Source organism: Salvelinus alpinus, chromosome 19 (assembly GCF_045679555.1).
Source record: "Salvelinus alpinus chromosome 19, SLU_Salpinus.1, whole genome shotgun sequence".
In the NCBI taxonomy this organism is placed as follows: Eukaryota; Metazoa; Chordata; class Actinopteri; order Salmoniformes; family Salmonidae; genus Salvelinus; species Salvelinus alpinus.
The window spans coordinates 36,010,395-36,030,846 of record NC_092104.1 but is presented as its reverse complement, the minus strand read 5'-3'; the positions used below and the strand labels follow the sequence as shown (position 1 = coordinate 36,030,846).

General features: G+C 45.0%; 1 protein-coding gene across 1 annotated transcript in view; it reads left to right on the top strand.

Moving 5' to 3' along the window:
• The first annotated feature begins 660 nt into the window (after positions 1-660).
• The window catches only part of LOC139545463 (U5 small nuclear ribonucleoprotein 200 kDa helicase-like), a 31,103-nt gene continuing 11,311 nt past the window's right edge, over positions 661-20,452 (top strand). Inside the window, exons 1-28 of the mRNA XM_071353255.1 lie at positions 661-1,032; positions 1,434-1,597; positions 1,711-1,882; positions 2,059-2,251; positions 2,373-2,527; positions 2,636-2,788; positions 2,867-2,966; positions 3,061-3,197; positions 3,366-3,446; positions 3,626-3,799; positions 3,932-4,069; positions 4,243-4,398; positions 4,546-4,716; positions 4,899-5,092; positions 5,220-5,343; positions 7,430-7,579; positions 7,714-7,824; positions 7,940-8,071; positions 8,214-8,402; positions 15,593-15,790; positions 15,966-16,118; positions 16,260-16,340; positions 16,778-16,861; positions 18,938-19,044; positions 19,178-19,296; positions 19,406-19,560; positions 19,653-19,842; positions 20,138-20,311. Coding sequence (XP_071209356.1) covers positions 988-1,032; positions 1,434-1,597; positions 1,711-1,882; positions 2,059-2,251; positions 2,373-2,527; positions 2,636-2,788; positions 2,867-2,966; positions 3,061-3,197; positions 3,366-3,446; positions 3,626-3,799; positions 3,932-4,069; positions 4,243-4,398; positions 4,546-4,716; positions 4,899-5,092; positions 5,220-5,343; positions 7,430-7,579; positions 7,714-7,824; positions 7,940-8,071; positions 8,214-8,402; positions 15,593-15,790; positions 15,966-16,118; positions 16,260-16,340; positions 16,778-16,861; positions 18,938-19,044; positions 19,178-19,296; positions 19,406-19,560; positions 19,653-19,842; positions 20,138-20,311 — 4,000 coding nt within the window. The 5' untranslated portion in view covers positions 661-987. The remainder of the gene's footprint in view (positions 1,033-1,433; positions 1,598-1,710; positions 1,883-2,058; positions 2,252-2,372; positions 2,528-2,635; positions 2,789-2,866; positions 2,967-3,060; positions 3,198-3,365; positions 3,447-3,625; positions 3,800-3,931; positions 4,070-4,242; positions 4,399-4,545; positions 4,717-4,898; positions 5,093-5,219; positions 5,344-7,429; positions 7,580-7,713; positions 7,825-7,939; positions 8,072-8,213; positions 8,403-15,592; positions 15,791-15,965; positions 16,119-16,259; positions 16,341-16,777; positions 16,862-18,937; positions 19,045-19,177; positions 19,297-19,405; positions 19,561-19,652; positions 19,843-20,137; positions 20,312-20,452) is intronic.

Genomic DNA, 20,452 nt, shown 5'->3' with positions numbered 1-20,452 from the left:
ATGAAATAGTGGATACCACTGGACAGTATTTTAAATCTATATGTAGGCTAGTGTGTGTGTGTTCAGATAATTTGACCGTGAGTGGGACTGAGGTGATCTGCCGCACAGGTATGTAAGTATTTAGTGATGGAAAAGATCCAGGAGATGATACACACACTAGCCTACATATAGATTTAAAATGCAATACATCATTTTGTTGACTATGAAATAGGCTGTGCAATAGAGATTAGACTATACACTACAACTATATTATTATATTGCAGTATGTACAATCACAAAGCGAATTGAGCAACTGCAGGCAATTTCATTACCAATTTTTTAAAGAATGGCTCAGCAGCCCAATTATTAGCTATGCCTTTGCTGGGCAGTATTCACAAACCTATATGATCTCTTGCAATTATATAATTGCCACCAAAGCCCAGTCTGGCTAATAATACAGTCAGTGCTGGTTGAGAATGAACAGTCTGGGGTATGGACCAGGAACACTGTGTTGAGTGAGTTCGTGTGGCGAGTGCAATACCGCATGTGCAATAAAATAAATCATTTCTTAGCAGACGCAGCACTAACATATGGGGAGGCTAAACCCACTTAACAGAGTTCAGATTCTAGAAAACCAAATCGTTGCAATAATAAAGTTGGGTGGAGCGGTGATGCTTCAACGAGTCGATAGAGGGCATTGTAGAAGAAAATGTAGCGTCGAATTTGACCTATAACACGGACGGAAGCGGAAGTAATGACTCTTGTTGTTACATCGTGTTTGTCGGGACGTATGGCCAACGCTTTTATTTACAAAAAGTACATCGCGTATCGCTAAGTGTATATATACATATATCTATAGATACAGAGCATTTCTGCTTATCTGTATTTATTGATCTAAAGCACACCAACTTTGGCTGTGGAGCTAGCCAACCTTAGCGGGCTGCTCCGCAAACTAGCCATCGTTTTTCCAGTGTTGAACAACAAAAGTGCTATTACGTTCATTCAAAAATGGCAGATGTTACTGCGCGTAGCTTGCAGTATGAATACAAAGCGGTGAGTATGAAATTGAACTAAGTTAGCTAACGTTAACTATTTGGAAATATGTTCACTCAGGCTATTGTTTTGTTGCGCCTATGTAGCTAGTTCGCAGTATATAACTTTAGTTAGAGTAGCTGGACACAGCCTCTTAACTTTAACAACCAAAACTGACTAAAGTTACGGGTTACTAACCAGCCGTGCTTGCACGCCCAGTTGCTAGCTAGCGAGACAAGTTAGCGAACCAACGTTAGTCTGCTAGCTAGACAGTTGATTGTCCAATGTTGGGAAACACGAATTCCTCAAAATGTTGTTTTTGTGCCTCAGTAACTGTATAACCAGCCAACATAAGAATAACTTGGTGTAGGGAAGTTTACATTGCATTACAGTTACTCCTTTTGTCTCTTGTCCAATAATAGAACTCCAACTTGGTCTTACAAGCGGACCGTTCGCTCATTGACCGCACAAGGCGCGATGAGCCCACGGGAGAGGTGCTGTCCCTGGTGGGAAAGTTGGTGGGAACCAAGATGGGTGACAAGTCCCAGAGGACCAAACCTTCAATGCAAGGAGAGAAACGGGCAAAGTAACTACAAGTGCCTCTAAATTGTCTATTTCCTGGTGCATGTCTGAATCACTTCTTGACTAACTAACCCACATATGATTCTTCCTTCCACCATTGTCTTTTAATCTGTGCAGGAGGAGGAAGAGAGATGAGGACGGGCACGACATGAACAAGATGAAGGGCTTCACCCTCCTGTCAGAAGGCATTGATGAGATGGTGGGCATTGTGTACAAGCCTAAGACCAAGGAGACTAGGGAGACCTACGAGGTCCTTCTCAGCTTCATCCAAGCTGCCCTGGGAGATCAGGTCAGAGAAACAACCAATAAGGCACTTGTGCAATTATGTGTCTGTCTCAAGAGTCACTGATTTGAAAAGATTGAAGAACACTATGCAGACAATATATACTGGTGGAATTAACAACGTTCTATTCAAATCAATTGATGACTTGAATATGCCTGTGATGTGTGTCTGTGTCTCCGCAGCCAAGAGACATCCTGTGTGGAGCAGCTGACGAGGTGCTGGCTGTGCTGAAGAATGACAAGATGAGGGACAAGGAGAGACGGCGTGAAGTGGAGCAGCTACTAGGGCCTGCAGATGACACACGCTACCACGTGCTGGTCAACCTGGGCAAGAAGATCAGTGACTACGGGGGTGACAAGGAGCTGCAGAACATGGGTAAGGAAATGAACACAATGATGAAGGAATGTTAACATTATGTTCACTCAACTGGAACATGCCTTTATTTCAGGCTAGTATTATGTACTCACTTCAAATGAATCAATGTTTCAACACACAGATGACAACATTGACGAAACATATGGGGTGAATGTCCAGTTTGAATCTGATGAGGAGGAGGGTGATGAGGACCAGTTTGGGGAGGTGCGAGATGATGGCTCAGATGAAGAGAGTGAAGGAGAGGAAGCAGACTTGGGCTGCACCCTGACAGCCAACGTAAGACCCCTCGTTTACATGACAACACACACATCAGTGTTCATACTAAACTACAATGTATTTTTTAACCATTGCACTAATGAAATGCGTCTCCATGTTCCCCTGTAGCTTGGTGTGACAGGTGATGTGATGACAGCCAAGAAGAAGGAGCTGCACCCTCGTGACATTGATGCCTTCTGGCTCCAGCGTCAGCTCAGCCGTTTCTATGACGATGCCATCATCTCTCAGAAGAAAGCAGATGAGGTTCTGGAGATCCTCAAGGTGTGTGTTTTATTTGTTTCAGTGTGTCTGTGCGGATGCCTTGGTCTCTGACTGACTCTGTGTTTCTGTATTCCACAGACGGCCAGTGATGACAGAGAATGTGAGAACCAGCTGGTCTTACTGTTGGGATTCAACACTTTCGACTTCATCAAAATCCTTCGGCAGCATCGGCGGATGAGTGAGTACCTGTCATTTCCACAATGGCGAACATCACAGCCTGCGTTGCCAAATTTGAAAGGTCACTCATAATCAATTTATCTCCTCCTTCACAGTCCAGTACTGTACCATGTTGGCAAGTGCTCAGAGCGAAGCAGAGAAGGAGAAGATTATAGGAAAGATGGAGGCAGATCCAGACTTGTCCAAGGTTCTTTACCAGCTGCAGGAGACTGAGAAGGAGGATATTATTAGGGTAAGATGCCATCTTCATTGTTGCATTAATCACTGGATAAATCATTGTTTCTATACTGTGTAATATAAACATATTGGAACAGACTGAAATAAATAAACAAATGATCGCCTTAACATTTCATGTTAGTTCCCTTTGTCTCAAACAATGGCTGGTGTTCCATGTCTTTAGGAGGAGCGATCTCGCAGGGAGAGAGTGAGGAAGTCTCGTGTGGACAATGACTTGGAGTCTATGGACATCGACCACGGAGAGGTGAGGAGGAGAACCATGATTAATGCACACACTAATATAGCCCGTCTACCCACTGTGTAGCACACAGACGATTTGCACATACATTGCAAACATGACACACATGTTGCAATTCCACACGTATTTAATATGAATACATTGATGCTAAATACTAACTTGGAATCATTTACCCCCCCTCTCAGTCCATGGCCCCTAAACAACTGCTGGACCTGGAGGACCTGGCCTTCACCCAGGGAAGCCACTTCATGGCCAACAAGAGGTGCCAGCTACCAGACGGGTCCTTCCGCAAGCAGCGCAAAGGCTACGAGGAGGTGCACGTTCCTGCCCTCAAGCCCAAGCCCTTCGCTGACGATGAGGTGTGTGTTTGTGTGCGCGCCTGTGAATGTTTTATTTTTTGCTGTAGTCAGTACTGAGGCTTCTAGCAAGTGAATGTTCTTGTTTTCAAGAACTTTCTGCCAAGCCTCTTAATTTATTAACTGTGTTATTAGGTGCTGTTGGCCATTGAGAAGCTTCCCAAGTATGCCCAGGCAGGTTTCGAAGGATTCAAAACCCTGAACCGCATCCAGAGCAAGCTGTTCAAGACTGCTATGGAGACCGACGAGAACCTGCTTGTGTGCGCTCCTACGGTTAGTAAATAAACCACGGTCAATTATAATACTTCTCCCCACAACACACTGCTCTCTGCTCAGCACGCTGTCATGTTGCATATGTTTCGAAAGTGCCTTCAAACTCTCTGTTATGTTTTCTAACTTATCACTATGTATGGTCTCCCTCTGTCTTTTCCCCTGGGTGCCTCCAGGGGGCAGGCAAGACCAACGTTGCCCTGATGGCAATGCTGAGGGAGATCGGCAAGCACATCAACCTGGACGGAACCATCAACTTGGACGACTTCAAGATCATCTACGTTGCTCCGATGCGCTCGCTGGTACAGGAGATGGTGGGGAACTTTAGTAAGGTGAGACTTGTTGTCCTTTCAATGGGGTCAGAACTCAGTGTTCAATGCTGTCAAGGATATGAATTGCCAAGGAAGCTGTGTTTGTATAATTAATCATAAGGCATAATGTCCTGTTTGATCAGTTTTGCTTGTCTCCCTCCATCCCAGCGTCTGGCTAGTTACGGCATCACAGTGTCTGAGCTGACTGGAGACCACCAGCTGTGTAAAGAGGAGATCAATGCCACCCAGGTCATCGTCTGCACCCCAGAGAAATGGGACATCATCACGCGCAAAGGAGGCGAGCGCACCTACACCCAGCTAGTGCGCCTCATCATCATTGTAAGTACAGACACTCTCAAACGGCCCTCTTGTGGACCTCATGCATGATCCTTCGAGTGTTTAGTCAAACATCCCATTATTACTTTTCCCAAGCATTTACATTCTTTTACATTATTTTTCAAACTAGTTCTAAACTCATTGGGTGTAAGTACTGTATGTAACGGAGTGTTTCTTATGGTCAGGATGAGATCCATCTGCTGCATGACGACCGCGGGCCAGTCCTAGAGTCTCTGGTGGCCAGGACCATCCGCAACGTGGAGCTGACCCAGGAGGACGTGCGTCTGCTGGGTCTCAGTGCCACCCTGCCAAACTACGAGGACGTGGCCACCTGCCTGCGTGTGGACCCCGCTAAGGGACTCTTCTACTTCGACAACAGGTCAGCCAGGGCTCAGGAAGGAGGGACAATCTCTCCCACACTCATAATCCCACTTCAGTTTAACAGGTTTTATCGTGTGAGTGGTTGCATTGTCAGCATAAGGCTAACAGTCTTTTCTGTCCGGTAGTTTCCGCCCAGTGCCTCTGGAGCAGACGTATGTGGGCATCACTGAGAAGAAGGCCATCAAGCGCTTCCAGATCATGAATGAGATTGTCTATGAGAAGATCATGGAGCATGCTGGGAAGAACCAGGTGAGGACAGCTCAGTCTCGTGTTCTTTTATTTTATTAAATTCTTTGTGTTTTTTATACCCCCTTTTCTCCCCAATTTCGATCTTGTCTTATCGCTGCAACTCCCCAACTGGCTCGGGAGGCGAAGGTCGAGTCATGTGTCCTCCAAAACAACATGACCCGCCAAACCACACTTCTTACAGGGATACAAACTAGTCACCTTTCTGCGAAATTTGCTGTTTTGAATCCAAAATAGGTGACCTATGTGATTCGTGTAGATCCGATGAGAAAAGTTTTTTTGGGGGCGGGCTTTGGATGACCACTGGCTGTATGTGAACTAGTGATGCGCGTTTGGAGCAATACTGGCTGTATCCAAGGCTCAGCCAGTCGTTCACATAACAGAATGCAGCACGCGACTGAAGAGATTGGCTAGTTACAGCATCAGCGCACGCTCTGGAAAGACAGCAGGAGAGTTGAAAGGCAGTTTACCAGTTAACTTACAGCAGCGCGTCCCCTGAACGATAACTAAGGTAGGTGAGAAGCCTGACCATGGAGACGGGGGTGAGAAGGGGATGAAGCGTACTTCATGAGCTGTAACTGAAAAACAACTGCCATTTGGAACGTTTGAGGTGAGGGAGAAAGTGTGGTGGAACAAGTATTGTTAGCATTGTTAAGTATCTTGCTAGCTGGATCAAATTATCCGTTTGCTAGCCAGAGAAATGTTGAGCAACATTAGCCAACTTTACTGATCAAATAATTGAGTTCATGGTGTGAAAATTATCAGACTAATAAAGTTAGACAGCTAACGTTAGCTAACTAACACTACATCAGATGAGCTAACGTTAGTAACCTAACCAATTCACTATAATATTAACTAGTAATGTTATACGACTCCTTGCCGTTCCTCAAGTTATGTGTTAGTTGCTTACTGGACCCTGGCAATCTGTGACATGTTAACTAGCTAACTAACTACAATCTGTGAATTAATGTTTTCCCTTTACAGTATGTGGTTCATTTTCAGAATGAGAGAATTAGATGAAAAATGAGATGTTGCTTGTTAAACAAGTGTAGCTGGAGCTGGGCCTGGCTTAAACTGGATGCCACTAGGTGAAAGGAACACCACACACTTTCTCACTTTTTCAATACAGTGGATAAAAAGGGTTATGCCAGGTGTACTCTGCCTGAAAGAGATCAATTATGCCAACAAAGGGTATCATGCTGTGCTGGCACATTGTAGAACAGATGTACACAGGCAAAGTGTAAAATGCAGTGTAGGCCAAAGATATTGCTTTTGTTGGGTTGAACTTGACTAACACGTGTATGAGTGAGGGGGGATTATTACATTTTTTACTCAGTGAACTTTATTTTTGCACATATCTAGCCTTAGAGCAAAAATAGAATGCCTGTTTGTTTCATTCTATTTCTACTTAAGATGTTTTTTTCCCAAGTGTAATATTTAGAAGTGTGTGGTCACAAACGTTCTATTATAAAGGCTGTCATGACTAACTGCAATATTAATGTATTGTTTTTTTCTCAAGGCTTGAGTGTCATTTGCAGTGAAGTCTAGGCAACAAATAACATTGGACTGCTTTCTTTACATTTGTTTAGCTGTGAGTTAGTTTCACATTAACCACTTTTTATTTTACACACGGAGACGGATCATTTAGATCATATTCTTTGTTTAATTCGTTAACCTGCATTTCACCAGGATGGATTTCTTTTACATGTTTCAGTGCAAAAGAAGTGTCACCTTTTTGGGCCCTCACCAGTTTGCATCCTTGTTCTTAACACCCGCCCGCTTAATCCAGAAGCCAGCCGTGTTGGAGGAAACATTGTTCAACTGACAACCAGGGTCAGCCTGCAGGCGCACGGCCCACCACAAGGAGTCGCTAGAGCACGATGAGCCAAGTAAAGCCCCCTTTGGCCAAACCCTTCCCTAACCCGGACAATGCTGGGCCAATTGAGTCGTGCTCTGTAACCATCATCTGACTCCACATTGCGACCAAAACAAAACATGAGCTCTAGAAAATCCCAATGTCTGTTTATCAGAGGAAGAGCAACAGAGAGTTCCACAATCTAGTATCCCTGTGCTAACTTGTGTTTGTCAGGTGCTGGTGTTTGTCCACTCCAGGAAGGAGACTGGGAAGACGGCCCGGGCCATCAGGGACATGTGTCTGGAGAAGGACACTCTGGGGCTGTTCCTGAGGGAGGGCTCAGCCTCCACCGAGGTCCTCAGGACTGAGGCAGAGCAGTGCAAGGTGAGCTCATCTGACCTGGAGACTGATTTTAGCTGTCAATCTATGCACTTCATTGAAAACCAAATCTTACAATCTGATTATAAAAGTAAAATAAAAATTCTCTAAACAGTACATACATTTTTTTCATCCACCAGAACCTTGAGCTTAAGGACTTGCTGCCTTATGGTTTTGCCATCCATCATGCTGGTATGACCAGAGTGGACCGTACCTTGGTGGAAGATCTCTTTGCTGATCGCCACATCCAGGTTAGTCTCTTCTAAATCTCTACTAACCTCTTTCCCTTGCTCCTATACAGTCAGAGTTATTGTTACAATGTCACTAGACCTGTCCCACTGAAAAGGCTTTGTCTGTCTGTTTCAGGTGCTGGTGTCCACAGCCACATTGGCCTGGGGTGTGAATCTGCCTGCTCATACTGTCATCATCAAAGGCACCCAGGTGTACAGCCCAGAGAAAGGCCGATGGACAGAGCTGGGAGCCCTGGACATTCTACAGGTTTGTCTGCATTGGCTGGATTAGATGACTGAGATACATACACAGGGCTAGACTTCATTGTAGCACAGTGTAATTTGTTAGCTAAATAATCCTCAAACTCTGGCCGTGTTTGTGAGTTTGAATGACACCTCTCTGTGTTCAGATGCTTGGTCGAGCTGGGCGTCCTCAGTACGACACCAAGGGAGAGGGCATCCTGATCACATCCCACGGAGAGCTGCAGTACTACCTGTCTCTGCTCAACCAGCAGCTGCCCATCGAGAGCCAGATGGTGTCCAAGCTGCCAGATATGCTCAACGCTGAGATAGTACTGGGCAATGTGCAGAATGCTAAGGTGAGCGTATAACTGGGGTTCACCCCCCCACAACCAGGGCTGTGTCGGTCACGAAGTTTCATCAGCCGGTAATTGTCAAGCAAATAACTGTCGGTCTCACGGTAATTGGCCGCAAATTAACAAACACATTTAGCATCTCCTGGCTTCCACACAAGGCCTACAAACCACTGATGAATCCATGTAATATAGCCTACACCTTCACAATAAATCAATTATTTACTTTAGACATGTCTAAAGAAGCATGATATGAAGAAAATGTAGTCTATTACAGAAGAACAGAATAGCATAGAGTTGTCCTTATGTTAGGTCCTGATCATGCTATGCCAAATGGATGTGGGCTACACTAGTTCATTTAGCAGACAAGATTTGCTTAGAATTCCGTGGCATTATTTTATATTATGAAGAACACAATTGAACAAAACTGAATGAAATAAAAAATGATATTTTGAGGGAGTGCGCACATGCGGTTATTGTGTCGAGCGGTTAACAAAGAAATAGGTACTCCTATTTGCTTAGAGTTATTCATGTAACTTTAGTTGTTCTAGAAACGTTGGGCCATATGTTTAGATGTGTAATACATTGTAAGGCTGTGATGCGACTCTAAATGATGATTTGAAAAAAGTTGCTTGAAAGGCATGAGCTCTGCTTTGTTTTTTTGCGCAGACTGTACACACTCCAATAGTCTCTCATTCACAATTTGACAAGCACTTGATAATGCCTATAATTTCACAGCGGCATGCCATTTGTGTGGCCGTAATGCATCCTAAAAAAATCCATGCCTTGTGGCCGTTGTGCCCTTCTCCCTGAGTGCTGTGCGCTCCATCACGTGATTGGGTCTTTCTCACGGGTTATAAATGAAGACGGACATATTGGGGACGCATCTGTCGCGTCCTTATCCAATTCCGAGGTGCATATTGAAGATATTGGAAGAACTGCCCACATTCACTTTTCTATGCCAACAAGAGGCCTAACGAACAGCAAAAGCACCAACCTTATGTCAATCTACTATCCTCCATAGTAGAGGTCGACCGATTGTGATTTTTCAACGCCGATACCGAATATTGGCCAATTAAAAAATATATTAAAAAAATGTTTTTAAAAAATGTTTTGTAATAATGACAATTACAACAATACTGAATGAACACTTTTCTTTTACCTTAATATAATACATCAATAAAATCAATTTAGCCTCAAATAAATAATGAAACATGTTCAATTTGGTTTAAATAATGCAAAAACAGTGTTGGAGAAGAAAGTAAAAGTGCAATATGTGCCATGTAAGAAAGCTACGTTTTAAGTTCCTTGCTCAGAACATGAGAACATATGAAAGCTGGTGGTTCCTTTTAACATGAGTCTTCAATATTCCTAGCTAAGAAGTTTTAGGTTGTAGTTATTATAGGAATTATAGGACTATTTCTCTCTATACCATTTGTATTTCATATACCTTTGACTATTGGATGTTCTTATAGGCAGGTATTGCTTGTGTAGCAGTATAGCATCCGTCCCTCTCCTCGCCCCTACCTGGGCTCGAACCAGGAACACATCGTCAACAGCCACCCTCGAAGCATCATTACCCATCGCTCCACAAAAGCCGCGGCCCTTGCAGAGCAAGGGGAACAACTACTCCAAGTCTCAGAGCGAGTGACGTCACCGATTGAAACGCTAACTAGCTAGCCATTTCACATCGGTTACACCAGCCTAATCTCGGGAGTTGATAGGCTTGAAGTCATAAACAGCTCAATGCTTGAAGCATTGCGAAGAGCTGCTGGCAAACGCACGAAAGTGCTGTTTGAATGAATGCTTACGAGCCTGCTGCTGCCTACCATCGCTCAGTCAGACTTAATTATAACATAACACACAGAAATACGAGCCTTTGGTCATTGATATGGTCGAATCCGGAAACTATCATTTCGAAAACAAAACGTTTATTCTTTCAGTGAAATACGGAACCATTCCGTATTTTATCTAACGGGTAGCATCCCTAAGTCTAAATATTGCTGTTACATTGTACAACCTTCAATGTTATGTCATAATTATGTACAATTCTGGCAAATTAATTACGGTCTTTGTTAGGAATAAATGGACTTCACACAGTTCGCAACGAGCCGGGCAGCCCAAACTGCTGCATATACCCTGACTGCTTGCACGGAACGCAAGAGAAGTGACACAATTTCCCTAATTATAAGAAATTCATGTTAGCAGGCAATATTAACTAAATATGCAGGTTTAAAAAATATATACTTGTGTATTGATTTTAAAGAAAGGCATTGATGTTTATGGTTAGGTTTGGTGCAACGACAGTGCTAAATCATCACCCGTTTGGCGAAGTAGGCTGTGAATCGATGAGAAATTAACATAGTACAAAAGTCAACCTATTCTGTGCGAGAAATAAATATTCCAAACACAGTCTGGGACAGTTGTGGGATGCGATAGATCCCAAATGAATACAACCACTAGCATTAAAAAAACTTTTTTACGCGATGTGGCTGTTGCAACAGATCAGAACATTTAGCTTAAAATGTTGATAAATTCTTAGGCTTTTTCACATTATAAGCGCAGCAATGCGCACATGGCAGTAGGCTATAAGCGCAGATATTCCATTAGCGGAAAATAGCATTTATCAAAAGTGACCGCCAATGCAATTATGCATGTACTGCTTTTATTATAAAGGTGCATTTTTATGGTAAAAATGATCTTCCCCAAACTTGAAACTCACCTGCTTCTTAAGTATGCCAGTTAGGCTCTACACCCCTTGTAAAGCAGATTAATGTCCTTCATTTTAAGAAGTTATTTGGCCACTTTAGTTGTGATACAAACCTTATTAAAACATATAGGCCTATGGGCTAGGCTACAGTACATGAGGTGTGCTACTATAATTTGAAAAAGTTGCACCAAAAAAGGCGTTGTTCCTTATGCAGGGCATCATTCACAAGTGAAAATATATATTTCACGTGATATTGTCACCCATCAGACTATTCTTGATTTAATCTGGTCTTTACATATACATTTACATTTAAGTCATTTAGCAGACGCTCTTATCCAGAGCGACTTACAAATTGGTGCATTCACCTTATGATATCCAGTGGAACAACCACTTTACAATAGTGCATCTAACTCTTTTAAGGGGGGGGGGGGGGGGGGGGGGGGGTTAGAAGGATTACTTTATCCTATCCTAGGTATTCCTTAAAGAGGTGGGGTTTCAGGTGTCTCCGGAAGGTGGTGATTGACTCCGCTGACCTGGCGTCGTGAGGGAGTTTGTTCCACCATTGGGGTGCCAGAGCAGCGAACAGTTTTGACTGGGCTGAGCGGGAACTGTACTTCCTCAGAGGTAGGGAGGCGAGCAGGCCAGAGGTGGATGAACGCAGTGCCCTTGTTTGGGTGTAGGGCCTGATCAGAGCCTGAAGGTACGGAGGTGCCGTTCCCCTCACAGCTCCGTAGGCAAGCACCATGGTCTTGTAGCGGATGCGAGCTTCAACTGGGAGCCAGTGGAGAGAGTGGAGGAGCGGGGTGACGTGAGAGAACTTGGGAAGGTTGAACACCAGACGGGCTGCGGCGTTCTGGATGAGTTGTAGGGGTTTAATGGCACAGGCAGGGAGCCCAGCCAACAGCGAGTTGCAGTAATCCAGACGGGAGATGACAAGTGCCTGGATTAGGACCTGCGCCGCTTCCTGTGTGAGGCAGGGTCGTACTCTGCGAATGTTGTAGAGCATGAACCTACAGGAACGGGTCACCGCCTTGATGTTAGTTGAGAACGACAGGGTGTTGTCCAGGATCACGCCAAGGTTCTTAGCACTCTGGGAGGAGGACACAATGGAGTTGTCAACCGTGATGGCGAGATCATGGAACGGGCAGTCCTTCCCCGGGAGGAAGAGCAGCTCCGTCTTGCCAAGGTTCAGCTTGAGGTGGTGATCCGTCATCCACACTGATATGTCTGCCAGACATGCAGAGATGCGATTCGCCACCTGGTTATCAGAAGGGGGAAAGGAGAAGATTAATTGTGTGTCGTCTGCATAGCAATGATAGGAGAGACCATGTGAGGATATGACAGAGCCAAGTGACTTGGTGTATAGCGAGAATAGGAGAGGGCCTAGAACAGAGCCCTGGGGGACACCAGTGGTGAGAGCACGTGGTGCGGAGACAGATTCTCGCCACGCCACCTGGTAGGAGCGACCTGTCAGGTAGGACGCAATCCAAGCGTGGGCCGCGCCGGAGATGCCCAACTCGGAGAGGGTGGAGAGGAGGATCTGATGGTTCACAGTATCAAAGGCAGCCGATAGGTCTAGAAGGATGAGAGCAGAGGAGAGAGAGTTAGCTTTAGCAGTGCGGAGCGGAGCGCCTCCGTGACACAGAGAAGAGCAGTCTCAGTTGAATGACTAGTCTTGAAACCTGACTGATTTGGATCAAGAAGGTCATTCTGAGAGAGATAGCAGGAGAGCTGGCCAAGGACGGCACGTTCAAGAGTTTTGGAGAGAAAAGAAAGAAGGGATACTGGTCTGTAGTTGTTGACATCGGAGGGATCGAGTGTAGGTTTTTTCAGAAGGGGTGCAACTCTCGCTCTCTTGAAGACGGAAGGGACGTAGCCAGCGGTCAAGGATGAGTTGATGAGCGAGGTGAGGTAAGGGAGAAGGTCTCCGGAAATGGTCTGGAGAGGAGGGGATAGGGTCAAGCGGGCAGGTTTTTGGGCGGCCGGCCGTCACAAGACGCGAGATTTCATCTGGAGAGAGAGGGGAGAAAGAGGTCAAAGCACAGGGTAGGGCAGTGTGAGCAGAACCAGCGGTGTCGTTTGACTTAGCAAACGAGGATCGGATGTCGTCGACCTTCTTTTCAAAATGGTTGACGAAGTCATCCGCAGAGAGGGAGGAGGGGGGGGGAGGAGGATTCAGGAGGGAGGAGAAGGTGGCAAAGAGCTTCCTAGGGTTAGAGGCAGATGCTTGGAATTTAGAGTGGTAGAAAGTGGCTTTAGCAGCAGAGACAGAAGAGGAGAATGTAGAGAGGAGGGAGTGAAAGGATGCCAGGTCCTCAGGGAGGCGAGTTTTCCTCCATTTCCGCTCGGCTGCCCGGAGCCCTGTTCTGTGAGCTCGCAATGAGTCGTCGAGCCACGGAGCAGGAGGGGAGGACCGAGCCGGCCTGGAGGATAGGGGACATAGAGAGTCAAAGGATGCAGAAAGGGAGGAGAGGAGGGTTGAGGAGGCAGGATCAGGAGATAGGTTGGAGAAGGTTTGAGCAGAGGGAAGAGATGATAGGATGGAAGAGGAGAGAGTAGCGAGGGAGAGAGAGCGAAGGTTGGGACGGCGCGATACCATCCGAGTAGGGGCAGTGGGAAGTGTTGGATGAGAGCGAGAGGGAAAAGGATACAAGGTAGTGGTCGGAGACTTGGAGGGGAGTTGCAAGGAGATTAGTGGAAGAACAGCATCTAGTAAAGATGAGGTCAAGCGTATTGCCTGCCTTGTGAGTAGGGGGCAGGTCAAAAGAGGAGAGGAGTGGAAAGGAGGCAGAGAGGAATGAGTCAAAGGTAGACGTGGGGAGGTTAAAGTCACCCAGAACTGTGAGAGGTGAGCCATCCTCAGGAAAGGAACTTATCAAGGCGTCAAGCTCATTGATGAACTCTCCAAGGGAACCTGGAGGGCGATAAATGATAAGGATGTTAAGCTTGAAAGGGCTGGTAACTGTGACAGCATGGAATTCAAAGGAGGCGATAGACAGATGGGTCAGGGGAGAAAGAGAGAATGTCCACTTGGGAGAGATGAGGATCCCAGTGCCACCACCCCGCTGACCAGAAGCTCTCGGGGTGTGCGAGAACACGTGGGCAGACGAGGAGAGGGCAGTAGGAGTAGCAGTGTTATCTGTGGTAATCCATGTTTCCGTCAGTGCCAAGAAGTCGAGGGACTGGAGGGAAGCATAGGCTGAGATGAACTCTGCCTTGTTGACCGCAGATCGGCAGTTCCAGAGGCTGCCGGAGACCTGGAACTCCACGTGGGTCGTGCGCGCTGGGACCACCAGGTTAGAGTGGCAGCGGCCATGCGGTGTGAAGCGTTTGTATGGTCTGTGCAGAGAGGAGAGAAGAGGGATAGACAGACACATAGTTGACAGGCTACAGAAGAGGCTACGCTAATGCAAAGGAGATTGGAATGATAAGTGGACTACACGTCTCGAATGTTCAGAAAGTTAAGCTTACGTTGCAAAAAATCTTATTGACTAAAATGATACAGTACTGCTGGCTGGTGAAGTAGGCTAGCTAGCAGTGGCTGCGTTGTTGACTTTGTTTGAAAGTTTGAAAGTGTAGCTGGCTAGGTAACCTCGATAACTGGCTAGGTAACTGGCTAGGTAACCTCGATAACCTCGATAATTACTCTAAACTCTAAACTACACAATTATCTTGGATACAAAGACAGCAAAGACAACTATGTAGCTAGCTAACACTACACTAATCAGGTCGTTCCGTTGTAATGTAATAGTTTCTACAGTGCTGCTATTCGGTAGAAGTTGGCTAGCTGGCTAGCTAGCTAGCAGTGTTGACTAGGTAGGAGAACGGCGGCGCCGTATATTATACAAAATAATATATGTGTTAAATTTGTTTTGATTTAGAATGGACAATTATCATGCGCCTGTATCAAAACAGGGGCAGCAGGGAAATATACATGTCATCTCTGCACTTAAATAGCGAATGGAAAATGCTTTTCCTGTGGTTTATTTTCATGCCAGCCAGGTAGGCTAGACTCTTGTTGTAAATATAAACGATGTCCTTAATATTTGGAAAGTTGAGAAATAAATATAGTAGGCCTAGCCTAGAGAAAGCTGATGGAATCCTCCTCTTTTTAATAGAGGCCGTCACTCGCGCAATTTCATAGCCTATAGAAATGTTGAGCAACATGAGCTCATGGCTCCCATGAAGTGTTTGATTAGATTTTCAAATACATTTTCATTGATAGAGAGACAATAGAGTGCTGAGTACCAGGCAGTTAGCAAGTTTGGTAGGTTACTAATGACCAACAGCAGCATCAGAGCTTGGAGAAGCCTAATTACCACCGGTGTGGCGGTAATACGGTCACCGCAACAACCCTACCCACAACTCACCACAAATAACCATACAGACATGCTGTGGTGTGCTCTTGAGACTGCACTTTACCTGTACAGAAACTGGTCGGCTAGAATCATTAGTGCTCACTCCTCTCTCGTTGTCACCTCATCAGGATGCAGTGAACTGGCTGGGCTACACCTATCTGTATGTGCGTATGCTCCGTAACCCCACCCTGTACGGGGTCTCCCATGACGACCGCAGCTCTGACCCCTTGCTAGAGCGCCGCAGGATGGACCTGATCCACACTGCAGCCAACGTGCTGGACAAGAACAGCCTGGTCAAGTATGACAAGAGGACCGGCGCCTTCCAGGTACACACCGCTCTACACATGTTATTTTTGTTCAGGCGGATCAATGACCAATTGTGAACTCTCTTCAAGATTTTAAGATGGTGAACGCAAAGATTATGCTATTGATATGAATGAGACAAATTGATGTGCATAATAGATTATATTTTGGGCAACTTTTTCGCATCCCTCCCTGAAGGTTACTGACCTGGGTCGCATCGCCAGTCACTTCTACATAACCCACAACTCCATCCAGACCTACAACCAGCTGCTGAAGCCCACCCTTAGTGAGATCGAGCTGTTCCGCGTCTTCTCCCTCTCCTCAGAGTTCAGGAACATCACTGTCAGAGAGGTATGCACCACTCTGGGATACTATATCAATTACTAAAGCCTACACATTTTGGGGGGTGGCTTTTGGTTGGATCTACACAAAACTAGTTCCTAGTAAAATGCTACAGATACATAAATACTCACATGTGGGGATTTATTTCAGGAAGAGAAGCTGGAGCTGCAGAAGCTTCTGGAGAGAGTTCCCATTCCAGTGAAGGAGAGCATTGAGGAACCCAGTGCTAAGGTATACTACATGTGTCAATGTTGTCACTGATCAGACCTGGGTTGAAATACTATTTAGGGTATTTCAATTACTTTCAAAGACATTACATTTTTGTTGTTGTTGAAAAGACAAGCACTTGAATACTGGAATGTATTTGGAAATACTCAAATACACTGACTCAAATACACTCCTGTGCATTTAACCCAGGTATTTGAAATAAGTATTTTTAGATAATTTCAAATAGTAGGCTATTTAGAGGAAATCCAATAGAAGTAGTTGATTCGGGCCACATTATTTGAAAATACTAAAATACACAGAAAATAAGTATTTAATGAACAACTACACATATATTTGAGCCCAGGTCTAACACTGATCAATGATATGGTACACCACTGCAGTATGTATTACTAGAGCCCTGTTGGTATGAACCAGTTTGGAGGTGTGTGTTCTTATTACAGATCAACGTGCTGCTCCAGGCTTACATCTCTCAGCTCAAACTGGAGGGCTTTGCTCTGATGGCTGACATGGTCTATGTGACACAGGTAAGCCCATGTCTGTTTGCTTGATTTGAGAGTTGTTTTAAGTATGTTACCAGCCTCTGACTGTTAAAGCTGGAATCCTTAGTTGCTACATCCATTTTTTGTATAATTATTTTACAGTTGAAGTTGGAAGTTTACATACACCTTAGCTAAATACATTCAAACTCAGTTTTTCACAATTCCTGACATTTAATCCTAGTAAAAATCCGTTGTCTTAGGTCAGTTAGGATCACCACTTTATTCTAAGAATGTGAAATGCCAGAATAATAGTAGAGAGAATGATTTACTTCAGCTTTTATTTCTTTCATCACATTCCCAAGTGGGTCAGAAGTTTACATACACTCAATTAGTATTTGGTAGCATTGCCTTTAAATTGTTTAACCTGGGTCAAATGTTTCGGGAAGCCTTCCACAAGCTTCCCACAATAAGTTGGGTGAATTTTGGCCCATTCTTCCTGACACAGCTGGTGTAACTCAGTCAGGTTTGTAGGCCTCCTTGCTTACACACACTTTTTCAGTTCTGCCCACAAATGTTCGATGGTATTGAGGTCAGGGCTTTATGATGGCCACTCCAATACCTTGACTTTGTTGTCCTTAAGCCATTTTGCCACAACTTTGGAAGTATGCTTGTGGTCATTGTCCATTTGGAAGACCCATTTGCTACCAAGCTTTAACTTCCTGACTGATGTCTTGAGATGTTGCTTCAATATATCCACATAATTTTCCTTCCTCATGATGCCATTTATTTTGTGAAGTGCACCAGTCCCTCCTGCAGCAAAGCACCCCCACAACATGATGCTGCCACCCCCGTGCTCCACAGTTGAGATGGTGTTCTTCAGCTTGCAAGCGTCCCCCCTTTTCCTCCAAACATAACGATGGTCATTATGGCTAAAGAGTTACATTTTTGTTTCATCAGACCAGAGGACATTTCTCCAAAAGTACGATCTTTGTCCCCATGTGCAGTTGCAAACCGTAGTCTGGCTTTTTTATGGTGGTTTTGGAGCAGTGGCTTCTTCCTTGCTGAGCGGCCTTTCAGGTTATGTCGATATAGGACTCGTTTTACTGTGGATATTGATACTTTTGTACCTGTTTCCTCCAGCATCTTCACAATGTCCTTTGCTGTTGTTCTGGGATTGATTTGCACTTTTCACACAAAAGTACGTTCATCTCTAGGAAACAGAATGCGTCCCCTTCCTGAGCGGTATGATGGCTGCGTGGTCCCATGGTGTTTATACTTGGGTACTGTTGTTTGTACAGATGAACGTGGTACCTTCAGGCGTTTGGAAATTGCTCCCAAGGATGAACCAGACTTGTGGAGGTCAACAATTTATTTTCTGAGGTCTTGTTAATTTTGATTTTCCCATGACGTCAAGCAAAGAGGCACTGAGTTTGAAGGTAGGCCTTGAAATACATCCACAGGTACACCTCCAATTGACTCAAATTATGTCAATTAGCCTATCAGAAGCTTCTAAAGCCATGACATCATTTTCTGGAATTTTCCAAGCTGTCTTAAGGCACTGTCAACTTAGTCTATGTAAACTTCTGACCTACTAAAATTGTGATGCAGTGAATTATAAGTGAAATAATCTGTCTGTAAACAATTTTTGGGAAAATGACTTGTCGTGCACAAAGTAGATGTCCTAACCGACTTGTTAAAACTATAGTTTGTTAACAAGAAATTTGTGGAGTGGTTGAAAAACGAGTTTTAATGACTCCAACCTAAGTGTATGTAAACTTCCGACTTCAACTGTATATACCCATTAATTCTTGAAGAATTTAACTTAGAAATGCCTCATGGGCTTAGTTCAACTGTTGTACCCCATCAGTACCCAAAATATAAGCATGTTTTCCTCCAATGATTGTAAACAATGTAAATGTAAACAAACACTGTATATCCTCAACATGGTTAACTATGATTTTGAAATCATGGATGGTCAGTCCTTGCATCCATAGCTCTGTCTATGAATTTGAGAAAGGTGGCATTTCTCACGGCCTATCCCTCACTTTTTTACCAAAACAAAGGCTGGGTGATAACTTTGTCTCACCTTCTGATTCTAGCTTTAACTGTGTTCTTCCTCAGAGTGCTGGAAGACTGATGCGAGCAATCTTTGAGATCGTCCTGAGCAGGGGATGGGCCCAGCTCACAGACAAGACCATGAACCTCTGCAAGATGATTGACAAGAGGATGTAAGTTAACCATTGCTGTTTATTCCTAGTTTTCACTGATTTAAGACGTTAGTCTACAGTCCTAGTGAATTACATGATGATGATACATGAAATGTGACGTTCTTCCCTGTGTGGATGTGTCCCTCCTACACAGGTGGCAGTCCATGTCTCCTCTGCGTCAGTTCAGGAAGCTCCCAGAGGAAGTCATCAAGAAGATTGAGAAGAAGAACTTCCCCTTCGAGCGCCTCTATGACCTCAACCACAATGAGATTGGTGAGTCTGCTCTGCAGTCTGCTCCAAATGCCCCACCTCAGACCTGCACCCACTAACACTACATTCTCATTGATTCATCCCCGGTTGTTAAAGTCCTTCTGTCCCTCAGGTGAGTTGATCCGCATGCCCAAGATGGGGAAGACCATCCACAAGTACGTGCACCAGTTCCCCAAACTGGACCTGGCCGTCCACCTGCAGCCCATCACCCGTTCCACACTGAAGGTGGAACTCACCATCACACCAGACTTCCAGTGGGATGACAAGGTCAGTGGTTCAGTGGTTATAGTAGTTTAACAGGATTCACTTACTGTAACACACACACAAACCGTTAACACTGCTCTCTGTGGCCCATACAGGTGCATGGCTCATCGGAGGCCTTCTGGATACTGGTGGAGGATGTGGACAGTGAGGTCATACTACACCACGAGTACTTCCTGCTCAAGGCCAAGTACGCCCAGGACGAGCACCTGGTCACCTTCTTTGTGCCCGTGTTTGAGCCCCTGCCCCCGCAGTACTTCATCCGTGTGGCCTCGGACCGTTGGCTATGTGAGTGACAATCCTCTGGCTAGATATTATATATATATATGTGTTTTTTTTATGGTTTAGAGCATTGGGCCAGTAACCAAAAGGTCGCTGGTTCAAATCCCCCAAGCTGACTAGGTAAAAAAAAAATATGTCTGTGTGCCCTTGAGCAAGGCACTTAAACCTAATTGCTCCTGTAAGCTGCTCTGGATAAGGGCGTCTGCTAAATATGTAGAATGTAGTTAATTAAACTGTATGAGAAAATATAGACTTTAGAGGATGTCCATTGAAAATGTATCTCTCTCTCTCCTTCTCTCAGCCTGTGAGACGCAGCTGCCGGTGTCTTTCCGCCACCTGATCCTGCCAGAGAAGTACCCCCCTCCCACTGAGCTGCTGGACCTGCAGCCCCTGCCTGTGACAGCCCTCCGTAATGCCGCCTTCGAGACCCTCTACCACAACAAGTTCCCCTTCTTCAACCCCATCCAGACGCAGGGTAAGATGGCACCATGTTGGCTAACAGTTTCTAACAGCACCCATCTGACCTCAAAGACCAATGTGGCCCATTCAATGACTTCGATCAGGCACATGCCTCTATACCTTTTGGTGCTTACACTGGGAGTAAACTGTGTGGTAT